Source organism: Trichomycterus rosablanca, chromosome 7 (assembly GCF_030014385.1).
Source record: "Trichomycterus rosablanca isolate fTriRos1 chromosome 7, fTriRos1.hap1, whole genome shotgun sequence".
NCBI lineage: Eukaryota > Metazoa > Chordata > Actinopteri > Siluriformes > Trichomycteridae > Trichomycterus > Trichomycterus rosablanca.
The window spans coordinates 2,691,214-2,712,825 of record NC_085994.1 but is presented as its reverse complement, the minus strand read 5'-3'; the positions used below and the strand labels follow the sequence as shown (position 1 = coordinate 2,712,825).

At 43.6% G+C, this 21,612-nt stretch overlaps 1 protein-coding gene and 1 pseudogene across 1 annotated transcript in view; both read right to left on the bottom strand.

Annotated features, from left to right (window-relative positions):
* The window catches only part of obscna (obscurin, cytoskeletal calmodulin and titin-interacting RhoGEF a), a 91,751-nt gene that overhangs the window by 33,614 nt on the left and 36,525 nt on the right, over window positions 1-21,612 (bottom strand). Inside the window, exons 33-56 of the mRNA XM_062998720.1 lie at window positions 21,188-21,481; window positions 20,630-20,713; window positions 14,369-14,635; window positions 14,025-14,291; window positions 13,387-13,653; window positions 11,437-11,703; window positions 11,081-11,347; window positions 10,732-10,998; window positions 10,383-10,649; window positions 10,069-10,299; window positions 9,683-9,949; window positions 9,307-9,576; window positions 8,930-9,196; window positions 8,631-8,840; window positions 8,109-8,339; window positions 7,759-7,989; window positions 7,414-7,644; window positions 5,622-7,286; window positions 4,862-4,919; window positions 3,661-3,776; window positions 2,380-2,486; window positions 2,054-2,254; window positions 828-997; window positions 560-719 (exon numbers count right to left, since the gene is read on the bottom strand). Of these exons, the coding sequence (XP_062854790.1) occupies window positions 560-719; window positions 828-997; window positions 2,054-2,254; window positions 2,380-2,486; window positions 3,661-3,776; window positions 4,862-4,919; window positions 5,622-7,286; window positions 7,414-7,644; window positions 7,759-7,989; window positions 8,109-8,339; window positions 8,631-8,840; window positions 8,930-9,196; window positions 9,307-9,576; window positions 9,683-9,949; window positions 10,069-10,299; window positions 10,383-10,649; window positions 10,732-10,998; window positions 11,081-11,347; window positions 11,437-11,703; window positions 13,387-13,653; window positions 14,025-14,291; window positions 14,369-14,635; window positions 20,630-20,713; window positions 21,188-21,481 (6,662 nt within the window). The remainder of the gene's footprint in view (window positions 1-559; window positions 720-827; window positions 998-2,053; window positions 2,255-2,379; window positions 2,487-3,660; window positions 3,777-4,861; window positions 4,920-5,621; window positions 7,287-7,413; window positions 7,645-7,758; window positions 7,990-8,108; window positions 8,340-8,630; window positions 8,841-8,929; window positions 9,197-9,306; window positions 9,577-9,682; window positions 9,950-10,068; window positions 10,300-10,382; window positions 10,650-10,731; window positions 10,999-11,080; window positions 11,348-11,436; window positions 11,704-13,386; window positions 13,654-14,024; window positions 14,292-14,368; window positions 14,636-20,629; window positions 20,714-21,187; window positions 21,482-21,612) is intronic.
* LOC134318621 (U2 spliceosomal RNA) lies at window positions 4,329-4,506 on the bottom strand (annotated as a pseudogene).

Below are 21,612 nucleotides of genomic sequence, written 5' to 3'. Positions count from 1 at the left end.
TAATAATTATTATTATTGTTGTTATTATCATTTATTTATTATTATTATTGTTATTATTATTATTAATAATAATAATATTAATTATTATCATCATTATTATTAATTATTATTATTGTTGTTGTTATCATTTATGCATTATTATTGTTATTATTATTATTATTATTATTTATTATTATTGTTATTATATTATTATTGTTATTATTTATTGTTATTACTATTGTTATTATTTATTATTGATACTATTGTTATTATTTATTATTATTATTGTTGCTACTATTATTATTAATTAAATTATTATTATTGTTATTATTATCTATTATAATTATTAATTATTATTATTATAATTATTAATACTTATTAATTATTTTTATTATTGTTATTATTATTATTTATTATTGTTATTATTATTATTATTATTAATTATTATTTTTATTATTATTATTATTTATTATTATTATTATTATTATAATTAATTATTATTTTATTATTATTATTATTATTATTATTATTGCTATTTATTATCTTTATTTTTGGCCTGAGCACAGCGTTTGAAACTCACCTTAAAAAAATGCTGCGTGTTTTTCTCCGAGATGCAGGCCTCAGCTTGAGCCTGTCCCATTATATACTGAATATACGCCTCAAAGTCAGGGGCGTGGCTCACGAAACACTGAGCCACGTCGTCGTCCGTGGTGCACCGGCTCAGCTCCGGTAAAACACAACTACAAGACAGAAACACACAACCGGCTCATCTTTAAATGAAACGCACGTTCAGGTGGCGTCTTTATTATTATTATTATTATTATTATTATTTCTACAGCTCAGATTACCGCTGGTGAAAGCTGCCGATGTCTTTGATGTTGCGGAATATTCGCTCTTTCCGGCTCAGGACGGTGGCGGGTACGGTGGAGCTGGTTTCTACGTTCTGTAGATGATTCTCCACAAAGAAGTTCAGCTCTCTAACAAACTCATCCTCACCATCAACCAGACCTCTAATCAGCTGACTGGAGAGAATGGAAACAGATCACATTCAGGATGATGGGTAGACAGAAAGACAGACAGACAGACAGACAGACAGACAGATAGATAGACACACAGACAGACAGACAGACAGATAGATAGATAGACAGACAGACAGACAGACAGAGACAGGTAGATAGATAAAGAGATAGATAAACAGATCTATATCCTCCTCACCTCAGTGTTTCTCTGTATTCATCTCTGCTGGGTGTTTTTCTCTCCTTTATCTCTGGTTCCTGAGACACTGAAAATAATTCCTGCAAATAAACAAATCAAATCATTTTTGGTGAGGAGTTTAATGCTTTAACACAGATTCGTCCTGGTCAGGGTTGCGGTGGGTCCGGCTTCCCTGGAATCACTGGGCAGGATGCAGTCACATGTCTCATAAATAGCCAATCACGTCCGAATGCAGGTGCCTGACTGGTCAATAGCACAGCTTGGGATTGGAGGCGGATTCGAACCTTGGATCCCAGCAATAGTGGGTTAGCACACTTTACCTTTAAATTTAGTCATATCCAATTACCCGATTCATATTTCCACCTGTACTTCTGCGAACCTCTGGTGCTGACTGAGTGTGCTGAACCGGCCGCTTCTTTTCACCGGCATCAGATGGGCTTATATGAAGATCCGTACCCCCCTCTCAGTGCAGACACCATCAATCAACAAGCTCAGAGGAATCTCCTCCGGCAGTCTGTGTGGGCGCCTGGCTGGTCGTTAGCACATCTGAAATTCGAAATGTCAGCTTTGGGCTGACGGATTTTACCTCTGCGCCAACTGGGCGCCCCAAAGTACCTGACCTCTAGTCCTGACCGACCGGTTTGCCCCCTTTGACATACAGCAAACCGCTTCTTTTCACCAGCACAAGGCAGGTTCATATGGAGATCTGTATCGCGTACAGAGAGTCACGCACCAATCTCCATTATCCGGCGGCACTGTGCAGAACCATCGATTAGCCACCAGAGGACGTAATTGCAGTAGTTATGAGAAAACCCGATATTACACTCATATTTCACACTCATGCCACATCAGTACTGACCTTGGTCTTCTTCTCCAGGTACGCTGGTGAGACCCATCCTTGTCGTGACAGGGTGGTTTTGGTCGGCTTGGTTCGAACGAGCCACTTAACCGGATGTGTTGAATCCAGGACCTCCACGAACTGGCCCTCCTTGAGTATGAAGGCCTCCTTATCGGCCACTGTGGGGCGGCAGTCCACTTTAGCCACGTAGATATCAAACGTCTGAGGGGAGAACAGGGTGAACATGGTGAACAGGGTGAACGTGGTGGGATCATGTTAGATGATTATTATAAAACAGAAACACTTTGATGGCTCCTGCGTTGAGCACTCGTCGGGTACGTCGTTACCTCTTCTCTGTCGTCGTCCCAGTCCGACTCGGACGGGGACTCCACGTTGGAGGACATCTTGAGGGTATGTGGGTATTTCGGAGATGAAGTTTTGCTCACTGAATCACCTGCTGTGTAGAAATAAAATAGAATTTTAGTTTTTCTCAACTGACCAAAATACTCCAGCAAATGTAGAGCAGGTCAAAAGTTTACATACACACACAAGTGCTAACACGTCATTAGTGATTGTGATTGACTACAGAATGCTAGAGCTAGTTAAAGGGCTAGTTTAAAGGGTTAGTTTAAAAGGCTAGCTTGAAGGGCTATTTTGAAGGGTTAGTTTAAATGGCAAATTTAAAAGGCTAGTTTGAAGGGTTAGTTTGAAGGGCTATTTCAAATAGCTAGTTTGAAAGGCTAGTTTAAAGGTTTAGTTTAAAAGGCTAGCTTGAAAGGCTAGTTTGAAGTACTAGTTTAAAGAGCAAATTTAAAAAACTAGTTTGAAAGGATAGTTTGAAGGGCTAGTTTAAATAGCTTGTTTAAAATGCTAGTTTAAAGGGTTAGTTTGAAAGGCTAGTTTTAAGGGCTAGTTTGAAAGGCTAGTTTGAGGGGCTCTTTAAATAGCTAGTATAAAGGGCTAGTTTGAAGTAATAGTTTAAAGGGCGAATTTAACAGGCTAGTTTGAAGGACTAGTTTAAAAGGCTAGTTTAAAGGGCGAAGCTAGGTTAAAGGGTTAATTTAAATGGTTAGTTTAAATAGCTAGTTTGAAGTACTAGTTCAAAGGGCGAATTTAAAAGGCTTATTTGAAGGGTTAGTTGCTCTGGATAAAGGCGTCTGCTAAATGCTCTAAATGAAAATGATTGGCTCTGTGTGAGAGGATGTTCGAGATCTCATGATGTGCTGGCATCCAGGATAAAGCGGTGGGAACAAATTAAATAAAATTGTGATGATTATGTACGTACGTCTTCCTCACAAATGAGTCCGCTCATCAGCACATTTGATTTCACAGTTTTTACATCGGACGCCCTTCCTGACTCAACCCTCTTAATTATCCGGGCCTGGGACCTGCACTAACAGTGCACTAATAGGATCTGTGTTCCCTAAATGACTAAGTTCACGTACTGCCACGCGCCTTCTGTATTTGTGAGCCCAGCCAGGCTTGGGATTCAAACCTCAGAACGTATGTACCGGCTTTTACCATCACGGCAAACCAGCTCACCTACTTTTCATTCGTTATGAGCAACATGACGCGATAAATACAGAGTAGAAATGTGATAAAATCAGAGACAGAAACACTGAACTGACCTTTTACTTTGAGCTGTACTGCGGTCGTCTCTGGCTGACCACTGATACTGCAAATGTTCTCTTCTGAGCTTGGAGGAACCTGGATGCTCCTCACTGGTGTTTTCACCTCTTTTTCCCTAAAGATGCACCACAGATTATAAACAGTAAATACAATCAAGCAACCAGGTCATTTTATCAAACACTAAAATAAGAGTTTATGGTAGAACACTGGTCCCCTAACAAGTGTTTCCAAACTCTTCTTGGGTCTCTTCTACAACCCTAAATCAACATTTCATGTTTTATCTGCTCAGATTCATTTCATTCTGTTAATAAACCTTCATTCCTGCATTTCAGGCCTGCAACACATTCCAAAAAAAGTTGGGACGGGGGCAATTTAGGACAAGTATTGAGGTGAAAAAACTAAGTAATGATGTGATTTTCAACAGGTAGACAGATAGATAGATAGACAGACAGACAGACAGACAGACAGATAGATAGACAGAAAGATAGATAGATAGACTAGTAGATAGACAGACAGATAGACAGACTGATAGACAGACAGACAGACAGACAGAGACAGATGATAGATAGACAGACAGACAGATAGATAGACATACTGATAGATAGACAGACAGACAAACAGACAGACAGATAGACAGATAGACAGACTGATAGATAGACAGATAGATAGACAGACAGACTGATAGACAGATAGATAGACAGATAGATAGACAGATAGACAGATAGATAAACAGGTAAATAGCCCCTCTCCCAGGCCTAAAAATCCGTTTAATATGTGGTCCTCAGGTAGAGGACGTATCAGATATTAAACTGATAAGAACAGATACTATACAGATAACAGGTGATGTAAACAGGTGATTGTGATCATGGTTTGGTACAAAAGCAGAAACCATGAAAGAGTCTTTGATGAGTAAAGATGATCAGAGGATCCAGTTTGTCCACAAGAAAATGAGAAATGAGAAAATGATTGAAATGAGTAAAAACAATGAACCTCAAAGAAAGATTGGAAGGGATTTGCATATTTCTCCCTCTACAGTGCATAATATCATTAAACCATTCAAGGAATCAGGAGGAATTGGGTTTATAAAGGTCAAGGTTGCAAGTCCACACTGGATTGTTCCAGCCTCTGCTCACATCTCACATATAAAACACAAATTATACAAATTGTAGAGCCTGACGTGCTGGACATCAACACTCTTACCTGGAGGGGGAGCTGGTCTCTGCATCAGGAGCAGTGTCATAATCTGAGGGGCAGGATGCTGTAAAATAAAACAACAAAAATTATCCAGAACATTTTACCCCCTTTATCTCCCAATCTGGTCTTTTTCCAATCCCAATTGTGGCCAGGAAGCGCTGTACGCTCCTGTAGGCGCTGGACTAGTGCCGGAGATCGTATATCTCATCTGCAGAGGGGAGAGACCCCGTCCGACCTTCTCTCAATCAAACACCACCAATTGGGTTTGTGTGGAGGCCAGGTAAAGTCAGTGGCACCACCTGGGCGCCACCCAAGTGCTCTATTATCCAAGAAACTGAATAAAAATATTCCACTACGGTGGGATATTCCACTAACACACCAGCGCTGGGTTTCTGGACTCGACAACAGACCTGGGCGCCCCCTAGGTAGCACAATCGGCGGTGCCTGCAGCAGATTTTGAATGGGAAAATACTGGCCTAAACAGAGGGCGTGGTCTTCAACGCTGTGTAAGGACCCTGGTTTGTAGCCTGAGGCGCTTGTACAGAAATAGAGGAACGTGTAGATCAGCGAGTGACTCTCCATGAGCAAGACCGACCTCACGCACAAAAAAATAAACCAAAGTACAGGCGAATAAGAAGGGGTCAGTGAGAGCCTCCTCGGACGCCATCGGGGTCTCCAGCAGTGGAAGACTCATTGGCTATGACTAAATAAGAAGATCAGCAATCGTACTGTACCGAAATGTGCACGATTATTTACAGCGACTTACTAGACGTGACTGAGATGAGACTTTTCCTTTTCTCTTGAATTCTGCTGTGAGCTTCGTCTGCAGGCAGATCGTAGACGAGCCTCAGCGTCTCCCTCTCAGCGCCAGACGTCTGTAAATCGGGTTCCACCTTGGGCGGGTCCGCGGTTCGGTTGGCGGGCTTTTCGGCTCGAGCCACCGCCACGTTCCCATTGTAGCTAGAAGTCCCAAACTTGTTGCCGACCTCACAGGTGTAGATCCCGGCATCTTCAGAGGTCACGTGAGCTACGACCAGCGTGCACCTTCCGTCGCGGTGGCTAATAATCCTATGCCGCTGTCCTGACCTCAACTCTACTCCGTCTTTCAGCCACCGGACCGCGCTGACCTTCGCCTCGACGACGCACTCGAGAGAAAACGAGTCGTCGATCGCGACGTTCCGACTCTTAAACACCGTCTTAAACACGGGCCGCATGTCTCGGCGGGTTTTGTAGCCTTTGAAAGCTGCTTGGATCTTGATGGCTGCCTCAAGCATCTCTGTCTGGTCCTCATCGAGGGTTCCTTGAGCTTGCTGGATGGTGTGACGTGTTGCTTCTGTGATATTATCAGATTTGTTGACCGCTTCTTTAGGTTTGCTGTCCACAAAGTTCAAACCTGGATGCTTCATCTCGGGCTGATCTGACGTCCTGTCCTGAGGTTGTGTTATCAACGGTTCTGAGGTCTTCTCCATGAGGATGTGAGGAACATCCTGCTCATCTGACTCTGCTTTTTGATGCTTAATAGGAATTCCTGCAGTTTGTTCAGCTTTGTGGTCAGTAACGTCTATATTCAGATCTTCTACTTTCATCTGACCTTCTACCCTGGCTTGAGGTTTCATTATCAATGACTTTGAGACCTTTTCTATCTGCATCTTGCTCTTCTTCTCCATAAATCCCAGGCCTGCTTTCTCTTGCTGGACTTGAGGAGCAGTCAACTCTGAAGTTCTATCTTTCTTTTTGGATTTCTCGTCTACAAGATGCTCCTCAGGTTCCGGTTCCCTGGAGGATGGAACGTTTCTGATTTCATGATGTTCTTCAGTACAGACTGACAGTTTGTGCTCTATCATGTCTTGCCTTGCTGACATTCGCTCCTCTTTCACCTTCTTGATGAATTCCTGTGACTGATTCATCAGAGTTTTAGGTTGCTCTTGAGGAACGTCATGTGTCAAAGCCAACTTTCCTTTGGTGCGAGGTGGTATTTGAGGCAAATCTTGGTCTTTCTTCTCATGGATGTCACTTATTCCTTCTGTAGTCGCCTTGAACGGTGCTTCTTTCTGCAGTTCCTCTAGAGTTTCTTGATATCTGTTGTCTGAAATATTGATAACCACAGTCTCTGGTGACCTAGTGCTTTGGTCTAGAGTGGCTACGCTTCTGGAAACTTCTTCAGGGTGACTGATCTTGCTAATATCAGGCTTCATCCTGGTCTTCTGAAGATGTCTTTCCTCTAATATTTGACCTGCTGATGATTTATTTTCAATCTCCTGTTCTTTTGTCTGTTTAACATCCTGATCCAGGTCAACCTCCTCTAGCTCCTCTAAAATCGAATTCACAGATTGCCGCTTCATGGACGGTTTTATTTGCTCTGAAACTGAAACTGGACCATGAAGGGTCTTCTTACCCTTGGAGCGTGGTGGTACCTGAGGAACTTCTTTTGCTAAAGACATCAACAACAACAAAGATGCAAATTTAGAGTTTTAATACTATTATTATTATTTATCATTTATACAAAATAAAAGAAGACAGACCTTTTACAATGACAGAAGCGGTCGTCTCCAGGTTACCCACGCAGCACTTGTAGGCACCACAATCTTGGATCTTCAAGTCAAAGATCCTGAGACTTACATCCCAGTCATTTTGCTTCATCTCATACTTGTCTCCAGGCTTAAGAACCACGGTTCCTTTCTTCCACTGCCCAGGAACCCCAGGTTTAGAGAGTTCACAGCAAAGCAAAGCAGTTTTACCTTCTTCACATTCCAGATCTTGAAGCTCCTTGCTGAAGAACAAAGGCTTTTCTGGAGAGAACACCAATATTCTAGTCAATGATCTTGAAGTTCTCCAAGAAACAGGTCAATAACAACAAAACGACATACCTTTTACTGTAAGAGATGCCGTAGTGACAAGACTACCAGCACAGCATTTGTAGGAACCACTATCAGAAACATTGAGATCGTGGATCTTCAGCTGGAGTTCAGGTCCATCCTGCTTCATTTCATATTTCTCTCCAGGCCTAAGAACCATCGTTCCTTTCCTCCACTCTACAGGAACTCCAGGTTTGGAGAGCTCACAGCAAAGCAAGGCAGTTTTACCTTCTTCAGAATCCAGATCTTGAAGCTCCTTGCTGAAGAACAAAGGCTTTTCTGGAGAGAACACCAATATTCTGGTCAATGATTTTGAATTTCTTCAAGAAACAGACGCTCAAACATCAACAAATTCTATGTACCTTTTACTGTGATAGTTGCCATAGTGACAAGGCTACCAGCACAGCATTTGTACAGGCCACTGTCCGACCTACATGGATCGTGGATCTTCAGCTGAAGTTTAAGCCCATCCTGCTTAATTTGGTACTTGTCTCCAGGCTTCAGAACCATCGTTCCTTTCTTCCACTGCACTGAAACTCCAGGTTTGGAGAGCTCACAGCACAACAAGGCAGTTTTTCCCTCTTCACATTCCAGATTTTCAAGCTCCTTAAGGAATGACAATTCCTTTTCTAAAGGAAGAAAGGAATGCAAAGCATGATGGTCATCAGTATATTATGTATAGGGACCACAATGGAAATAAGTCTATGGACTTTTTGTGTTATCCCTGACTGTTTCAGTTTTTTATAGGAGGTATTGTATCTATTTATAAAATATGAAATGGTTCAATAAAATCAAATCAATAAAATCAAATCAGCAAATGCTTATACCAACCCAAAAAAAACCCTCGTTGAATAGTTCGATACCTTTTACTCTGATAGACGTTGTGGTCACTGCACTACCAGCACAACATCTGTAGCTACCAGAGTCTTGGCTCTTCAGGTCTTGGATCTTAAGTTGATGTCGACAGCCGTCGTGGCTGATTTCATACTTGTTTCCTGCTCTAAGAACCACGGTTCCTTTCTTCCACTGCACAGGAACTCCAGGTTTAGAGAGTTCACAGCTTAGGAAGGCAGTTGTTCCCTCCTCTGCATCCAGACTTGGAAGCTCTTTGCAGAAGAACAAAGGCTTTTCTGGAGGAACAAAGAAAATCCTGGTCAGTTAGTTTAGTCAACATTTCGGCCACAAGAACACAACGTTCTAGTCAGAATAAACCACCTACTTTTCACTGTAAGAGCTGCCATGGTGACAAGACTACCAGCACAGCACTTGTAGGAGCCACCGTCTGAGCTACTCAGATTGTAGATCTTTAGTTGCATGACACAACCATCCTGCTTCATTTCATACTTCCCTCCAGACTTAAGAACCACGGTTCCTTTCTTCCACTGCACAGGAACTCCATGTTTAGAGAGCTCACAGCAAAGCAAAGCAGCTTCATCTTCCTCCACCTCCAGATTTCTAAGCTCCTTGCTGAAGAACAGAGGTTTCTCTGGATGGAATAAAGAAAATCCTGGTCAGTTAGTTTAGTCAAGTGGAAAATGGAGCTTTCAACCTTTCGACCACAAGAACACAACGTTCTAGTCACAATGAACCACCTACCTTTCACTGTAAGAGATGCCGTAGTGACAAGGCTACCAGCACAGCATTTGTAGGAGCCACCGTCTGAGCTGCTCAGATTGTAGATCTTCATTTGCAGGACACAACCATCATCCTGCTTCATTTCATACTTCCCTCCATGCTTAAGAACCATGGTTCCTTTCTTCCACTGCACAGGAACTCCAGGTTTAGCGAGCTCACAGCAAAGCAAGGCAGCTTCACCCTCTTCCACCTCCAGATTGTTCAGCTCCTTGATGAAGAACAAAGGCTTTTCTGGGGAGAACATGTCTTCATCAGTTGAAGTTCACCAAGAAACAGACTCCCAAACCATCAACAAACTCAATTTATTGTGCTGCTCTGAAAACAAACCCCTACGTACCTTTCACTGTAAGAGATGCCGTAGTGACAAGGCTACCAGCACAGCACTTGTAGGAGCCACTGTCTGAACTACTCAGATTGTAGATCTTCAGTTGCAGGACACAACCATCCTGCTTCATTTCATACTTTCCTCCAGGCCTCAGAACCATCGTTCCTTTCTTCCACTGTACAGGAACTCCAGGTTTGGAGAGCTCACAGCAAAGCAAGGCAGTTTTACCTTCTTCAGATTCCAGATCTTGAAGCTCCTTGCTGAAGAACAAAGGCTTTTCTGGAGAGAACACCAACATTCTGGTCAATTATCTTGAAGTTCTACAAGAAACAGACGCCCAAACATAAACAAACTCTACATACCTTTTACTGTAAGAGATGCCGTAGTGACAAGGCTACCAGCACAGCACTTGTAGGAACCACTATCAGAACCATTTAGATTACGGATCTTCATCTGAAGTTTAGGTCCATCCTGCTTCATTTCATATTTCTCTCCAGGCTTCAGAACCATCGTTCCTTTCTTCCACTGTACAGAAACTTCAGGTTCAGAGAGCTCACAGCACAACAGAGCAGTTTTACCTTCTTCAGAATCCAGATCTTGAAGCTCCTTGCTGAAGAACAGAGGTTTCTCTGGAGATAAGAAGAACATGCCAGTCAAGGGCGGGTGGACAAACCAACCATAAGTTCAACATCTTATTTCAAACCTTCAATACCGTTGACTTTGATGGACGCTGTGGTCACCGAGGTGCCAGCACAACATCTGTAGCTACCAGAGTCTTGGCTCTTCAGGTCTTGGATCCTAAGTTGATGTCGACAGCCGTCGTGGCTGATCTCATACTTGTCTCCAGGTCTAAGAAGCACTGCTCCCTTCTTCCACTGCACTGGAACATCAGGTTTAGACAATTCACAGCTCAGCAAGCCAGTCGTGCCCTCCTCTGCCTCCAGACTCGTAAGCTCCTTGCTGAAGTACACTCGTTCTTCTAGAGATAAGATCACGCTGGTCAAGAAAAGTACAAATTAAATCAAAATCAAATATTGTCCTTGAGACACTAAGCCACATACCCTTCACTGCTAAAGATGCTGTAGTCATTAAGCTTCCAGCACAGCATTTGTATGAACCACTATCAGAACCATTGAGATTGTGGATCTTCAGCTGGAGTTCAGGTCCATCCTGCTTCATTTCATATTTTTCTCCAGGCTTCAGAACCATCGTTTCTTTCTTCCACTGGACACAAACTCCAGGTTTGGAGAGCTCACAGCACAACAAGGCGGTTTTATCTTCATCAGATTCCAGATCTTGAAGCTCCTTGCTGAAGAACAAAGGCTTTTCTGGAGAGAACAACAACATTCTAGTCAACTGTCTGGAAGTTCTCCAAGAAACAGACGCCCAAACATCAACAAAACTACATACCTTTTACTGTAATGGACGCCGAGGTGACCAGGCTACCAGCACAGCATTTGTACAAGCCATCGTCTGAACTACTCAGATTATGGATCTTCAGCTGGAGTTCAGGTCCATCCTGCTTCATTTCATATTTCTCTCCAGGCTTCAGAACCATCGTTCCTTTCTTCCACTGTACAGAAACTCCAGGTTTGGAGAGCTCACAGCACAACAAGGCAGTTTTACCTTCTTCAGATTCCAGATCTTGAAGCTCCTCACAGAAGATCAGCAGTGGCTCTAGATGACAGGGTGATAGGATTTAGAAAGGGATACCGTATTATCATGTCCTATATTTTGATAGTCTGGACGTTTATATTTTAATGTACCTTTCACATCAAGAGTCGCTCTGGTCTCAATGCTCCCAGCACAGCACCTGTATGAACCTCTGTCCAGATGTGTCAGGTTGTGGATTTTGAGTATCAGTTCACATCCGTTATGCCTGATCTCGTATTTACTCCCGGGTCTTAACCGGACCGTCTCCTTCTTCCAATAAACTGGAAATCCGGCTTTAGAAATCTCACAGCGCAGTACGCCTGTCTCACCCTCCTCTGCTTCCACGTTTTGAAGCTCCGCATGGAAGAACAGTGGCTGCTCTGATAGGATGAGTAATAAAATAATTGTTTTTAATTGCTTCACAAGAAGCAAAAATGCTTGAAAAATATGAAAAGCCAATCATATCATTAGGACAGTTTAATAAACATTTATTGATTTATGTTGGGTGCTGGAGCCTTTCCAGGACCAGGATTGACTGAGGACTGTGGACCAAGAACAACTTAGGTGGACCAGGTGGACCAAAGGCAACTGAGGACTGTGGACCAGGAGAGACTGAGAACTGTGGACCAGGATTTACTGAGGACTGTATACCAGGAGTAACTGAAGGATGTGGACCTGGAACGACTGTGGACCAGGAGTGGACTAGGAGCGACTAAGGGGGCTGTGGACCAGGAGTGACTGAGGGCTGTGGTCCAGGAACGACTGTGGACCAGGAGTGGACTAGGAGTGACTAAGGGGGCTGTGGACCAGGAACGACTAAGAACTGTGGACCAGGAGTGACTGAGGACTGTAAACCAAGAGTAACTAAGGGATGTGGACCAGGAGTGACTGTGGACCAGGAGTGAATCAGAAGTGACTGAGGACTGTGGACCAGGAGCGACTGAGGACTGTGGACCAGGATTGACTGAGGACTGTAGACCAGGAGCAACTTAAGGCTGTGGACCATAAGCGACTGAGGTCTGTGAACCTGGAACAACTGAGGACTGTAAACCAGGAGTAACTAAGGGCTGTGGACCAGGAGCGACTGTGGACCAGGAGTGGACCAGGAGTGATTGAGGACTATGGACCAGGAGCGACTGAGGGCTGTGGACCAGGATTAACTGAGGACTGTAGACCAGGAGCAACCTAAGGCTGTGGACCATAAGCAACTAAGGACTGTGGACCAGGAGTAGCTGAGGACTCTAAACCAGGAGTAACTAAGGACTGTGGACCAAGAGCGACTGAGGTCTGTGAACCTGGAACAACTGAGGACTGTGAACCAGGAGCAACTGAATGGTTGTGGACCAGGAATGACTGTGGACCAGGAGCGACTGAGGACTGTAAACCAGGAGTAACTAAGGGCTATGGACCTGGAACGACTGTGGACCAGGAGTGAACTAGGAGCGACTAAGGGGGCTGTGGACCAGGAGCGACTAAGGGGGCTGTGGACCAGGAGTGACTGAGGGCTGTGGACCAGTATTGACTGAGGGCTGTGGAACAGGATTGACTGAGGACTGTAGACCAGGAGCAACTTAGGGCTGTGGACCATAAGCAACTAAGGTCTGTGGACCAGGAGTAACTAAGGGCTGTGGACTATGAGCGGTTAAAGACTGTGGACCATGAGCGACTGAGGACTGTGAACCAGGAGCAACTGAGGGCTGTGGACCAGGAGCGACTGTGGACCAGGAGTGACTGTGAACATAGAGCAACTGAGGACTATGGACCAGGAACGAATGAGAACTGTGGTCCATGAGCAACTTTGGACTAGAAGCGACTGAGGACTGTGGACCAGGAATTACTGAGGGCTGTGGAGCAGGAGTGACTGAGAACTGTTGACCAGAAGCGACTAAATGGTTTGAACCAGGAGCAACTGAGGACTGTGTACCAGGACTTTTATCCATCCCTGCCAGAAAAGGGAGCTTGTGTGCATTGTCTAAAGTCACACTTTCTTCATCAAGGTGGGGCTTGACCCAGCAACCTCCTGAACACTAGTTCAATACCTTGACCGCCGAGCTATCACGTACCTTTCACCTGAAGGTTGGCTGCAGTCACAGCGCTGCCTGCACAGCACTTGTAGGAGCCGCTGTCGAGCTTCGTCAGGTCACAGATTTGAAGCTGCAGATCACCGCTGTCCTCTGTCATGTGGTACTTGTCTCCGGGCTTTAGCAGCACCGCGCCCTTTTTCCACTGCACCGAGGCTCCGGGTCTGGAGATTCTGCAGCACAGCACGGCGACCTCACCCTCCATGGCTTCCACGCTTTGTAGTTCCTCGTGGAAGAACAACGGCTGTTCTGAAAATGAAAACAGACCATCGTGGTCCATCAGGATTGGAACAGGATGAAGGTATGAATTCGACACTAAGAAGTTCAAGGGCAGCATTTCAATCCATCTTCCTGGTAGCAGAGCTGGGCGCCCCCTAGAGGGCACAATCGACAGTGCCTGCAGTAGACAAAATTGGCCACTAGTCTGCTGGGTGGGAAAAGACTGGACTAAAAAGCTGTGTGAGGACCCTGATTAGTTGCCCATGGTGCCTGTAAGGAAGTGAAGGAACATGGAGATCAGGGTGTGACTCTCCATGTGCAAGACTGGCCTCACATGTGAATCCACTGAAGTACAGACGATAAAAAGAGGTCAGTAATTGTGAAAAAGTGCCCTTATTTACCTCTCACCACAATGGACGCCGAAGTGGTCAAGCTACCAGCACAGCATTTGTAGGTCCCGCTGTCCTGCCCCGTCAGGTCGTTGACCTTCAGCTGATATTTGCAACCATCGTGATTTATGTGGTACTTTTCCCCGGGTCTCAGCACCAGCGCTCCCTTCTTCCACAGCACTTCAACTCCGGGTTTAGAGAGCTGGCAGCACAGGAAGGCCGTCTCGCCCTCCTCCGCCTCCTGACCCTGCAGCTCCTCGGAGAAGAACAGCGGCCGTTCTGAAAAGCCATCAGCTCAGAGTCAGATATGCTCCACAGAAAGAAATTATAACCGCAATAAGACTCGCGATCGGTACCTTTGACCAGGATGTTAGCGGTCGTCTCTAGACTCCCGGCGCAGCACGTGTAGATCCCGCCGTCCTGACAGGTCAGATCATGAATCAGAAGCTCTAGTTCACAGCCGTGATGCTTCATCTCATATTTGCCTCCACGTCTCAGGGCCGCGCCTCCTTTTTTCCACTGGACAGGGACTCCGGGTTTAGAGAGCTCGCAGCAAAGGAAGGTGCTCTCGCCCTCCTCCGCCTCCACGCTCTGGAGCTCCTCACGGAAGAACAGAGGTTGTTCTGAAAATGAGTTAGAAAATTTATTTAACAGGAAAACAACAGCCGAGGAGGTAAATAATGACAGACCCATCAGCTGAGCTGTTGAGCTGCCAAGGGCAACAGTGACAAGGAAAAACTCCCTTAAAAATACAGAAAAACACTGAGAGAGGAACTACTTGAGACCTCCATCCTCCTTGGGTGGTGTGATGCAGCAGGTGGTGTGAAGTGGCTACATGCTTTAGGTCAGAATTTACTGCTTAAGCTCGGAGCTCCATCAGCACTCAGCAAACAAGTCCACGTGGACAAGCTGTCGCTTTGGAAATGATGACGGGCGCTCAGGTGGCACAGCAGTCTAATACACTTGGCAACTTCCGGTTGTACACGTCACTTCCGGTGGTACGCACGCTGAGACGCTAGCCTAGTTGTTTGTTTGTAGCCTTTAGCTAAATAACTTTTTATATACGTATGTTTTAAACATATAATTTATACGTTTATCTTCCGTGTGTTGTTGATTTAGTTTTATTTTGTTTATCGTAAAAAAGCGCTTGTGTTTAATAAACGTAAATTCGTGCTGTGTTGGAAACTAGGAAACTTCTGCTACCGGCATCCGAACGAAGCCGGTTTTGTTTGTTTTTGTACTTCAGCGCATAAACATCTTAATTATCCAGAATTAAAACCGTTTTCGGTCCGCACGAAGCGCGTTTGTGTTTGGTTGTGTTCTGTATTTCAGCTCTTAAAACACCTCTGTTTTGTGGGGAGTTATAACCGTTTCTGTTCGTAGGAAGCGCGTTTATTTGTTTAGTACACCAGCGCATAACACCGTTCTCCTTTAGAATTACAGCCGCTTTTGTCCGAACGAAGCGCGTTTGTGTTGTTTGGTTGTTGGTTTTTATATTCCAGCTTATCATCGCCTGTTTCATCCGGAATTAAAGCCGTTCTTCTGTGACAACCAGCAGAAGCGCCGGTGAATCCAACATAAACATCATCTCCAACTCATCTTGTAAAGCTAAGTATATTTCTTTGTTATTATGGCCCCAGCAGGAGCATTATATCCATGTTCCGAGTGTAATATGTTCAGTTATTCCTTCTCCGTGTTTAGTGATAACTTTACATGTGATAAGTGTAGATTCGTTGTTAGTCTGACGGAGAAGATCTCAGTGTTAGAAGGGCGCATTCGGGCTTTAGAACAGACTACTACTAGTGAGGACTTAGATTCAGCTGTAGCAGTCCCGAATGCCAGCAGTTCAGGTATAGAACCCCAGACTCCGGCATTAGAGCCCTCACAGCGGGGCGACTGGGTGACGTCTCGGCGACGTCCAACAGGTTTTCCCCACTCAGTGAGCCACCCGCTGAGAAGCCTGTTAATGTAAGTGCTCTGGTTATAGGAGATTCTCAGCTCCGACACGTGCGTATTGCAACCCCCATAGAGACACCAGCAACCATAGTCACCTGTATTCCGGGGGCCAGGGCGCCCGACATCAGAGCAAACCTGAAAGTGCTGGCTAATGCTAATCGTAGATTTTCGAAGATTGTTATCCACGTTGGCACTAATGATGTTCGTTTACGGCAGTCTGAGGTTACTAAGAGTAATGTTAAAGAGGTGTGTGAGTTAGCTAGGTCGATGTCTGAGGCAGTAGTGTGCTCTGGCCCCTTACCGATTCGACCCAGTGGCGAAACCTACAGCAGGTTGTTGTCGCTGAACCGCTGGATGTCTAAATGGTGCTCAGAAAATTGCATTGATTTTGTAGATAACAGGCCTGGTCTTTTGAAGCGGGATGGTGTCCACCCCACGTGGGAGGGTGCTGCTCGCATTTCTTGCAGCATAGGTGACAGGCTTTACCACCGCGTTAGTGTAGCGGCAGATAGTGTTAAATGACTATCCAGAGCCAAGATTAGGCAGCAGACTAACAGGCCTAACCGACTGTCTGCGAGTCGCCATCGGACGTCACCCGGAATCCTTAGGTCACAAACCATTGAGACTGTGTCTGTTTACCGTGGCAGGTGTAAGCCAAAACAAAATCAAAAAGTATGTCATAATAACTTAATTAAAATTAATCTAAATGAGCATCATGAAAACCATAGTAAAGCTAAACTAAAGTTAGGACTTCTAAACATCAGGTCACTTGCATGCAAAACAGTAATTGTAAATGAAATAATTACAGATAATAGTCTTAGTGCACTTTGTTTAACTGAGACCTGGGCTAGACCTGATGAGTATCTAGGTTTAAATGAAGCATCTCCTCCGGGTTACAGTTATGAACATAAGCCACGTCTTAGTGGTCGTGGTGGAGGAATAGCCGCAATTTATGACAAGGACATAGGTCTCACTGTAAAATCAACTCCCATAACAAACTCGTTTGAAGTTCTTATCTCTGACATAACCAATAAATGTTCATCTGATAAAACTAGTATGTTTAAGCTGGTTACTGTTTATCGACCCCCTGGTCCTTACTCAGAATTTCTTAACGAATTTGCCGATTTTCTTTCTAAATTAGTTTTATCAACTAAGAAAGCTCTAATTGTTGGTGACTTTAATATCCATTATGAGGATAAATGTAATCCACTCAAAACTGCGTTTGATTCTATTTTAGAATCTTTAGGCATCACCCAAAATGTAACAGGACCCACTCACCGCTGTAAACATACCTTAGATTTAATACTTACTTATTGTATAAACATAGACAACCTGGAAATTGTACCACAGAATGACTTAATCTCTGATCACTCTCTACTAATTTATGAAGTGTCCCTGTCCAATAATATACAGCAACCGCATCGTTTTAAATGTAAGCGCACTATTACATCTGCAACTGCAGCAGCGTTCATAAACTGCCTACCAGAATTACCAAATATACCAGCATCAGAACCTAAAGAACTAGATCAGGCAACTCAAAACCTAGAGACTGTATTGCGCACAACCTTAGATAACGTAGCCCCACTCAAAACTAAACTGATTAGGGAGAAAAAACTTGCTCCTTGGTACAATGACCACACATGTGCACTTAAACAAGCAGCACGAAAATTAGAACGCAAGTGGCGTCACACTACACTAGAAGTGTATAAGATTGCTTGGAAAGATGCTCTAACTGAGTATAAACATGCACTTATAAAAGCTAAATCTTTATATTATTCATCCCTAATAGAGAAAAATAAAAACAATCCCAGATTCCTTTTTGAGACAGTGTCCAAATTAACTAAAAACGTTAATGAAACTGAATCTAATATATCGCCTGACTGTACCAGCGATGATTTTTTAAAATTCTTTAATGACAAGATAGAAAAAATACGACTTCAGAGTCAGAGTGTGTCACCTGCCAATGTTAAGTATGGACTCACTCCGAGCAGCATTGGTGATAACAGTGGTGATAATAGTAACGAGTTAATCCAACTAAATTCCTTTAATCCAATCTCCCAAAATGAACTAACTGTGTTGATTAAATCATCGAAGTCATCATCGTGTATACTCGATCCTGTTCCAACTCGTTTACTTAAAGATTTACTCCCAGCTATTGTAGAGCCCCTGCTTACATTAATCAATGCATCCCTTAGCCTTGGATATGTACCTAAAGTGCTGTTATTAAACCACTGATTAAAAAACCTAATCTTGATCCACATGTACTAGCTAATTATAGGCCAATTTCAAACCTTCCTTTTGTCTCTAAGATATTAGAAAAAGTCGTTTCCAAACAGTTATGTTCTTATTTGAATGAAAATTGTATTCATGAAAAATTTCAATCAGGATTTAGACCCAATCATAGTACCGAAACCGCATTAATTAGAGTAGTTAACGAGTTGTTAATGTCTTCTGATAATGGATGTGTCTCTTTTCTTGTTCTATTAGATCTTAGCGCAGCGTTTGATACGGTCGATCATAACATTTTACTGGAGAGGCTAGAAAATACAGTAGGTGTTAAAGGACTCGCACTCTCTTGGTTTAAATCATATCTGACTGACCGCTCTCAATTCGTTTATGTAAATAATAAATGCTCGGAAACTACAAAAGTAAAGTATGGTGTTCCACAGGGGTCGGTACTGGGACCGCTATTATTTACACTCTATATGCTTCCACTAGGTGAAATTTTTCATAAACATGGCATAAACTTTCACTGCTATGCAGATGACACACAGCTGTATATATCAGCCAAACCAAATGATACTGACACAATCAGTAAGATAGAAGATTGTGTAAACGACATAAAAAACTGGATGTCGTGTAATTTTCTTTTACTTAATTCAGATAAAACAGAGGTTTTACTTGTTGGCTCTAAAGCTGCAAGAGACAAGTTGTCTAACCTGGTGCTAAACTTAAACACGTTCTCTGTTACTCCCAGCCCAGATGTAAAAAACTTAGGTGTCACAATAGATTCAGATCTCTCATTTGATACACACGTTAATAATATTACTAGAGTTGCTTTCTATCATTTGCGTAACATTTCTAAAATAAGAAATATACTATCTGTTAATGACGCCGAAAAACTGATCCATGCGTTTATAACTTCTCGGTTAGATTATTGTAATGCTCTTCTAACTGGATGCTCTGGTAGATCCTTAAACAAACTCCAGTTAGTTCAAAATGCAGCAGCTCGAGTGCTAACTAGAACTAAAAAATTTGATCATATTAATCCTGTTCTATCATCTCTACACTGGCTGCCAGTTAAATTTCGCATTGATTACAAAATACTTTTACTAACTTATAAAGCGCTACATGGTCTGGCTCCACAGTATCTGAGTGAACTTATTAATCACTACAGCCCAGCGCGTCCACTTCGTTCACAAGATGCAGGGTTACTTATAGTTCCTAAAATTAAAAAGATCATGGCTGGTGGAAGAGCGTTTTCCTACAAAGCTCCACAACTCTGGAATGATCTTCCTGCCTCTATTCGGGATTCGGACACAGTCTCAATGTTTAAGTCTAGACTGAAAACATATTTATTTTCTCAGGCTTTTGATTAGTATAGACAAAGGCGCAGAGCTTGGGGGTTCTTGGTCATAGAAACTTGTGGTGATCAGGGATGTTGGGTTGCTGTCGTTCTGCCTCTCTTGTCCGATCACTCAGGTTTGGTGACGGTGGGGAGATGGGCGCTGATGTCCTGTGAAAGCCTTCATGACCTAGTTACCTGCTCGCTCTCCCTTTTAGTTATGCTGTAATAATTAGGGCTGCCGGAGTCTAAAACTCTCTGTAAAACTGTTTGTCAACCAGCATTGTACATTATTGACTACATTCTCTGTTGTTTTACCCCGAGAGCATTCTGATGGAAACCTGTTTACCCGCCGAGGTTAAGGATTGAAGTCGAGACTGCCGGGACAACGATGCTTCTCCTGTCAGATGTGACGGGTCTGGAGTAATTGCAACGACAAGAAATCACTACAGACTTTACTGAAGACTAGAGCGGATAACAACTCTATTATTATTTAATTGTTTATTTATCTATTTATTACCAGTTATGACTTTTAGATCATTTAATTCTGTGTTTGTATGATTTGTGTAAATCGTGTATTTATTTAAAGTATCCTCCAGGCCACCCATGAAGGATGGGCCCTGCTGAGTCTGGTTCCTCTCAAGGTTTCTTCCTGTAATTTTCAGGGAGTTTTTCCTTGCCACAGTCGCCCTCGGCTTGCTCAACAGGGGTTTTTGTATCTGTTGGTCCTGGATTTTGTAAAGTTGCTTTGAGACAATGTCTATTGTAAAAAGCGCTATATAAATAAAGTTGACTTGACTTGACTTGGCGACCACTGCAGAAAGGTCAAGCTCTCAGAGATTAAAGCAAACATGTACCTGTATACTGTGAGTGATTTTTTTATTTTTCAGGTCAAGTCATATTTCTCTCTATAAAGTTACATTACAAAACAAGTTGCTCCCATATTAGGGAGCCTGACCAATCAGAATCAAGCACAGACATGTGCTGTTGCTTATTTTTAAACTGTATAGATTTTTGGATTTTTTTATTTATTTATTCATGAATGAAGTCATGTTTCGTAAGCTGGCTTGGTGGGTATATAAGGTATGAAAGGCACTCTTGACCGATTTGGGTATGAATCCATCCTTACAGATCACGTACACCCATACATGCTGATTATCTTCTCTGGGGTGGATGGGATCTTCCAGTGAGACGATGCGACACGTCACACGGTTGGAGGAGAATGACCAAGACTTCCAAGTACTACCCCGGCCCCCTAATTCCCCAGACTTGAACCCAATTGAGCATCTGAGGGAGCACCTCGATTGTTATGTTTGCTCTATGGATCCTCCCTAGGTCCCCTCCAGCAGCTGTAGGATGCAGTGCAGTCAGCAGGGTTCCAGATACCTGTGAGACCTTACCAAGACCTTATTGAGTCTCTCCCAGCCCGTCTACTCTGGATATTAGCTGGTGGTCATACAGTGCTCGACAGTGTATGTTGCTTTTTAAATGTGCTTTTTTATACCAATAGTTTTTTTTGGAAGAAATTAAGGATTGTTTTTATTTTGGCTTGGTTAAAGGTTGTCTTAGTCTTTGGTATTGCTAGAGAATGTCTGTCCTGTGAGTATTTAGTACATTCAGTCAGTACGTGTGTGTTCAATGTGGCATCTGGTACAGACTGGAGGTGTGACGTTGCTCGAACCTTTAACACTGAGGCTGGCTTTGGTCTCCATGCCGTCAGCGCAGCACCTGTAGACGCCGCTGTCCTGAACCAGCAGGTCGTTCACCTGAAGCTGCAGCTCACAGCCGTCCTGCTTCATTTCGTATTTGTCTCCTGGCCTGAGGACCACTGTTCCCTTCCTCCAGTGCACCTCAGCTCCAGGTTTGGAGAGCTGGCAGCTCAGCAGGACACTCTCACCCACCTCCGCCTGCTGATTCCGGAGCTCCTCACGAAAGAACAGCGGCCGTTCTGCAACACAGAGAGAGCTGAAACATTCATTACTTTTTACTTTTTCAAGTTATCCTGATCAGGATTGTGGTGGGTCTAGTTTCCCAGGAATCACTGGGTGCAATGCAGTAAACCAGCCCAAGACACCAATT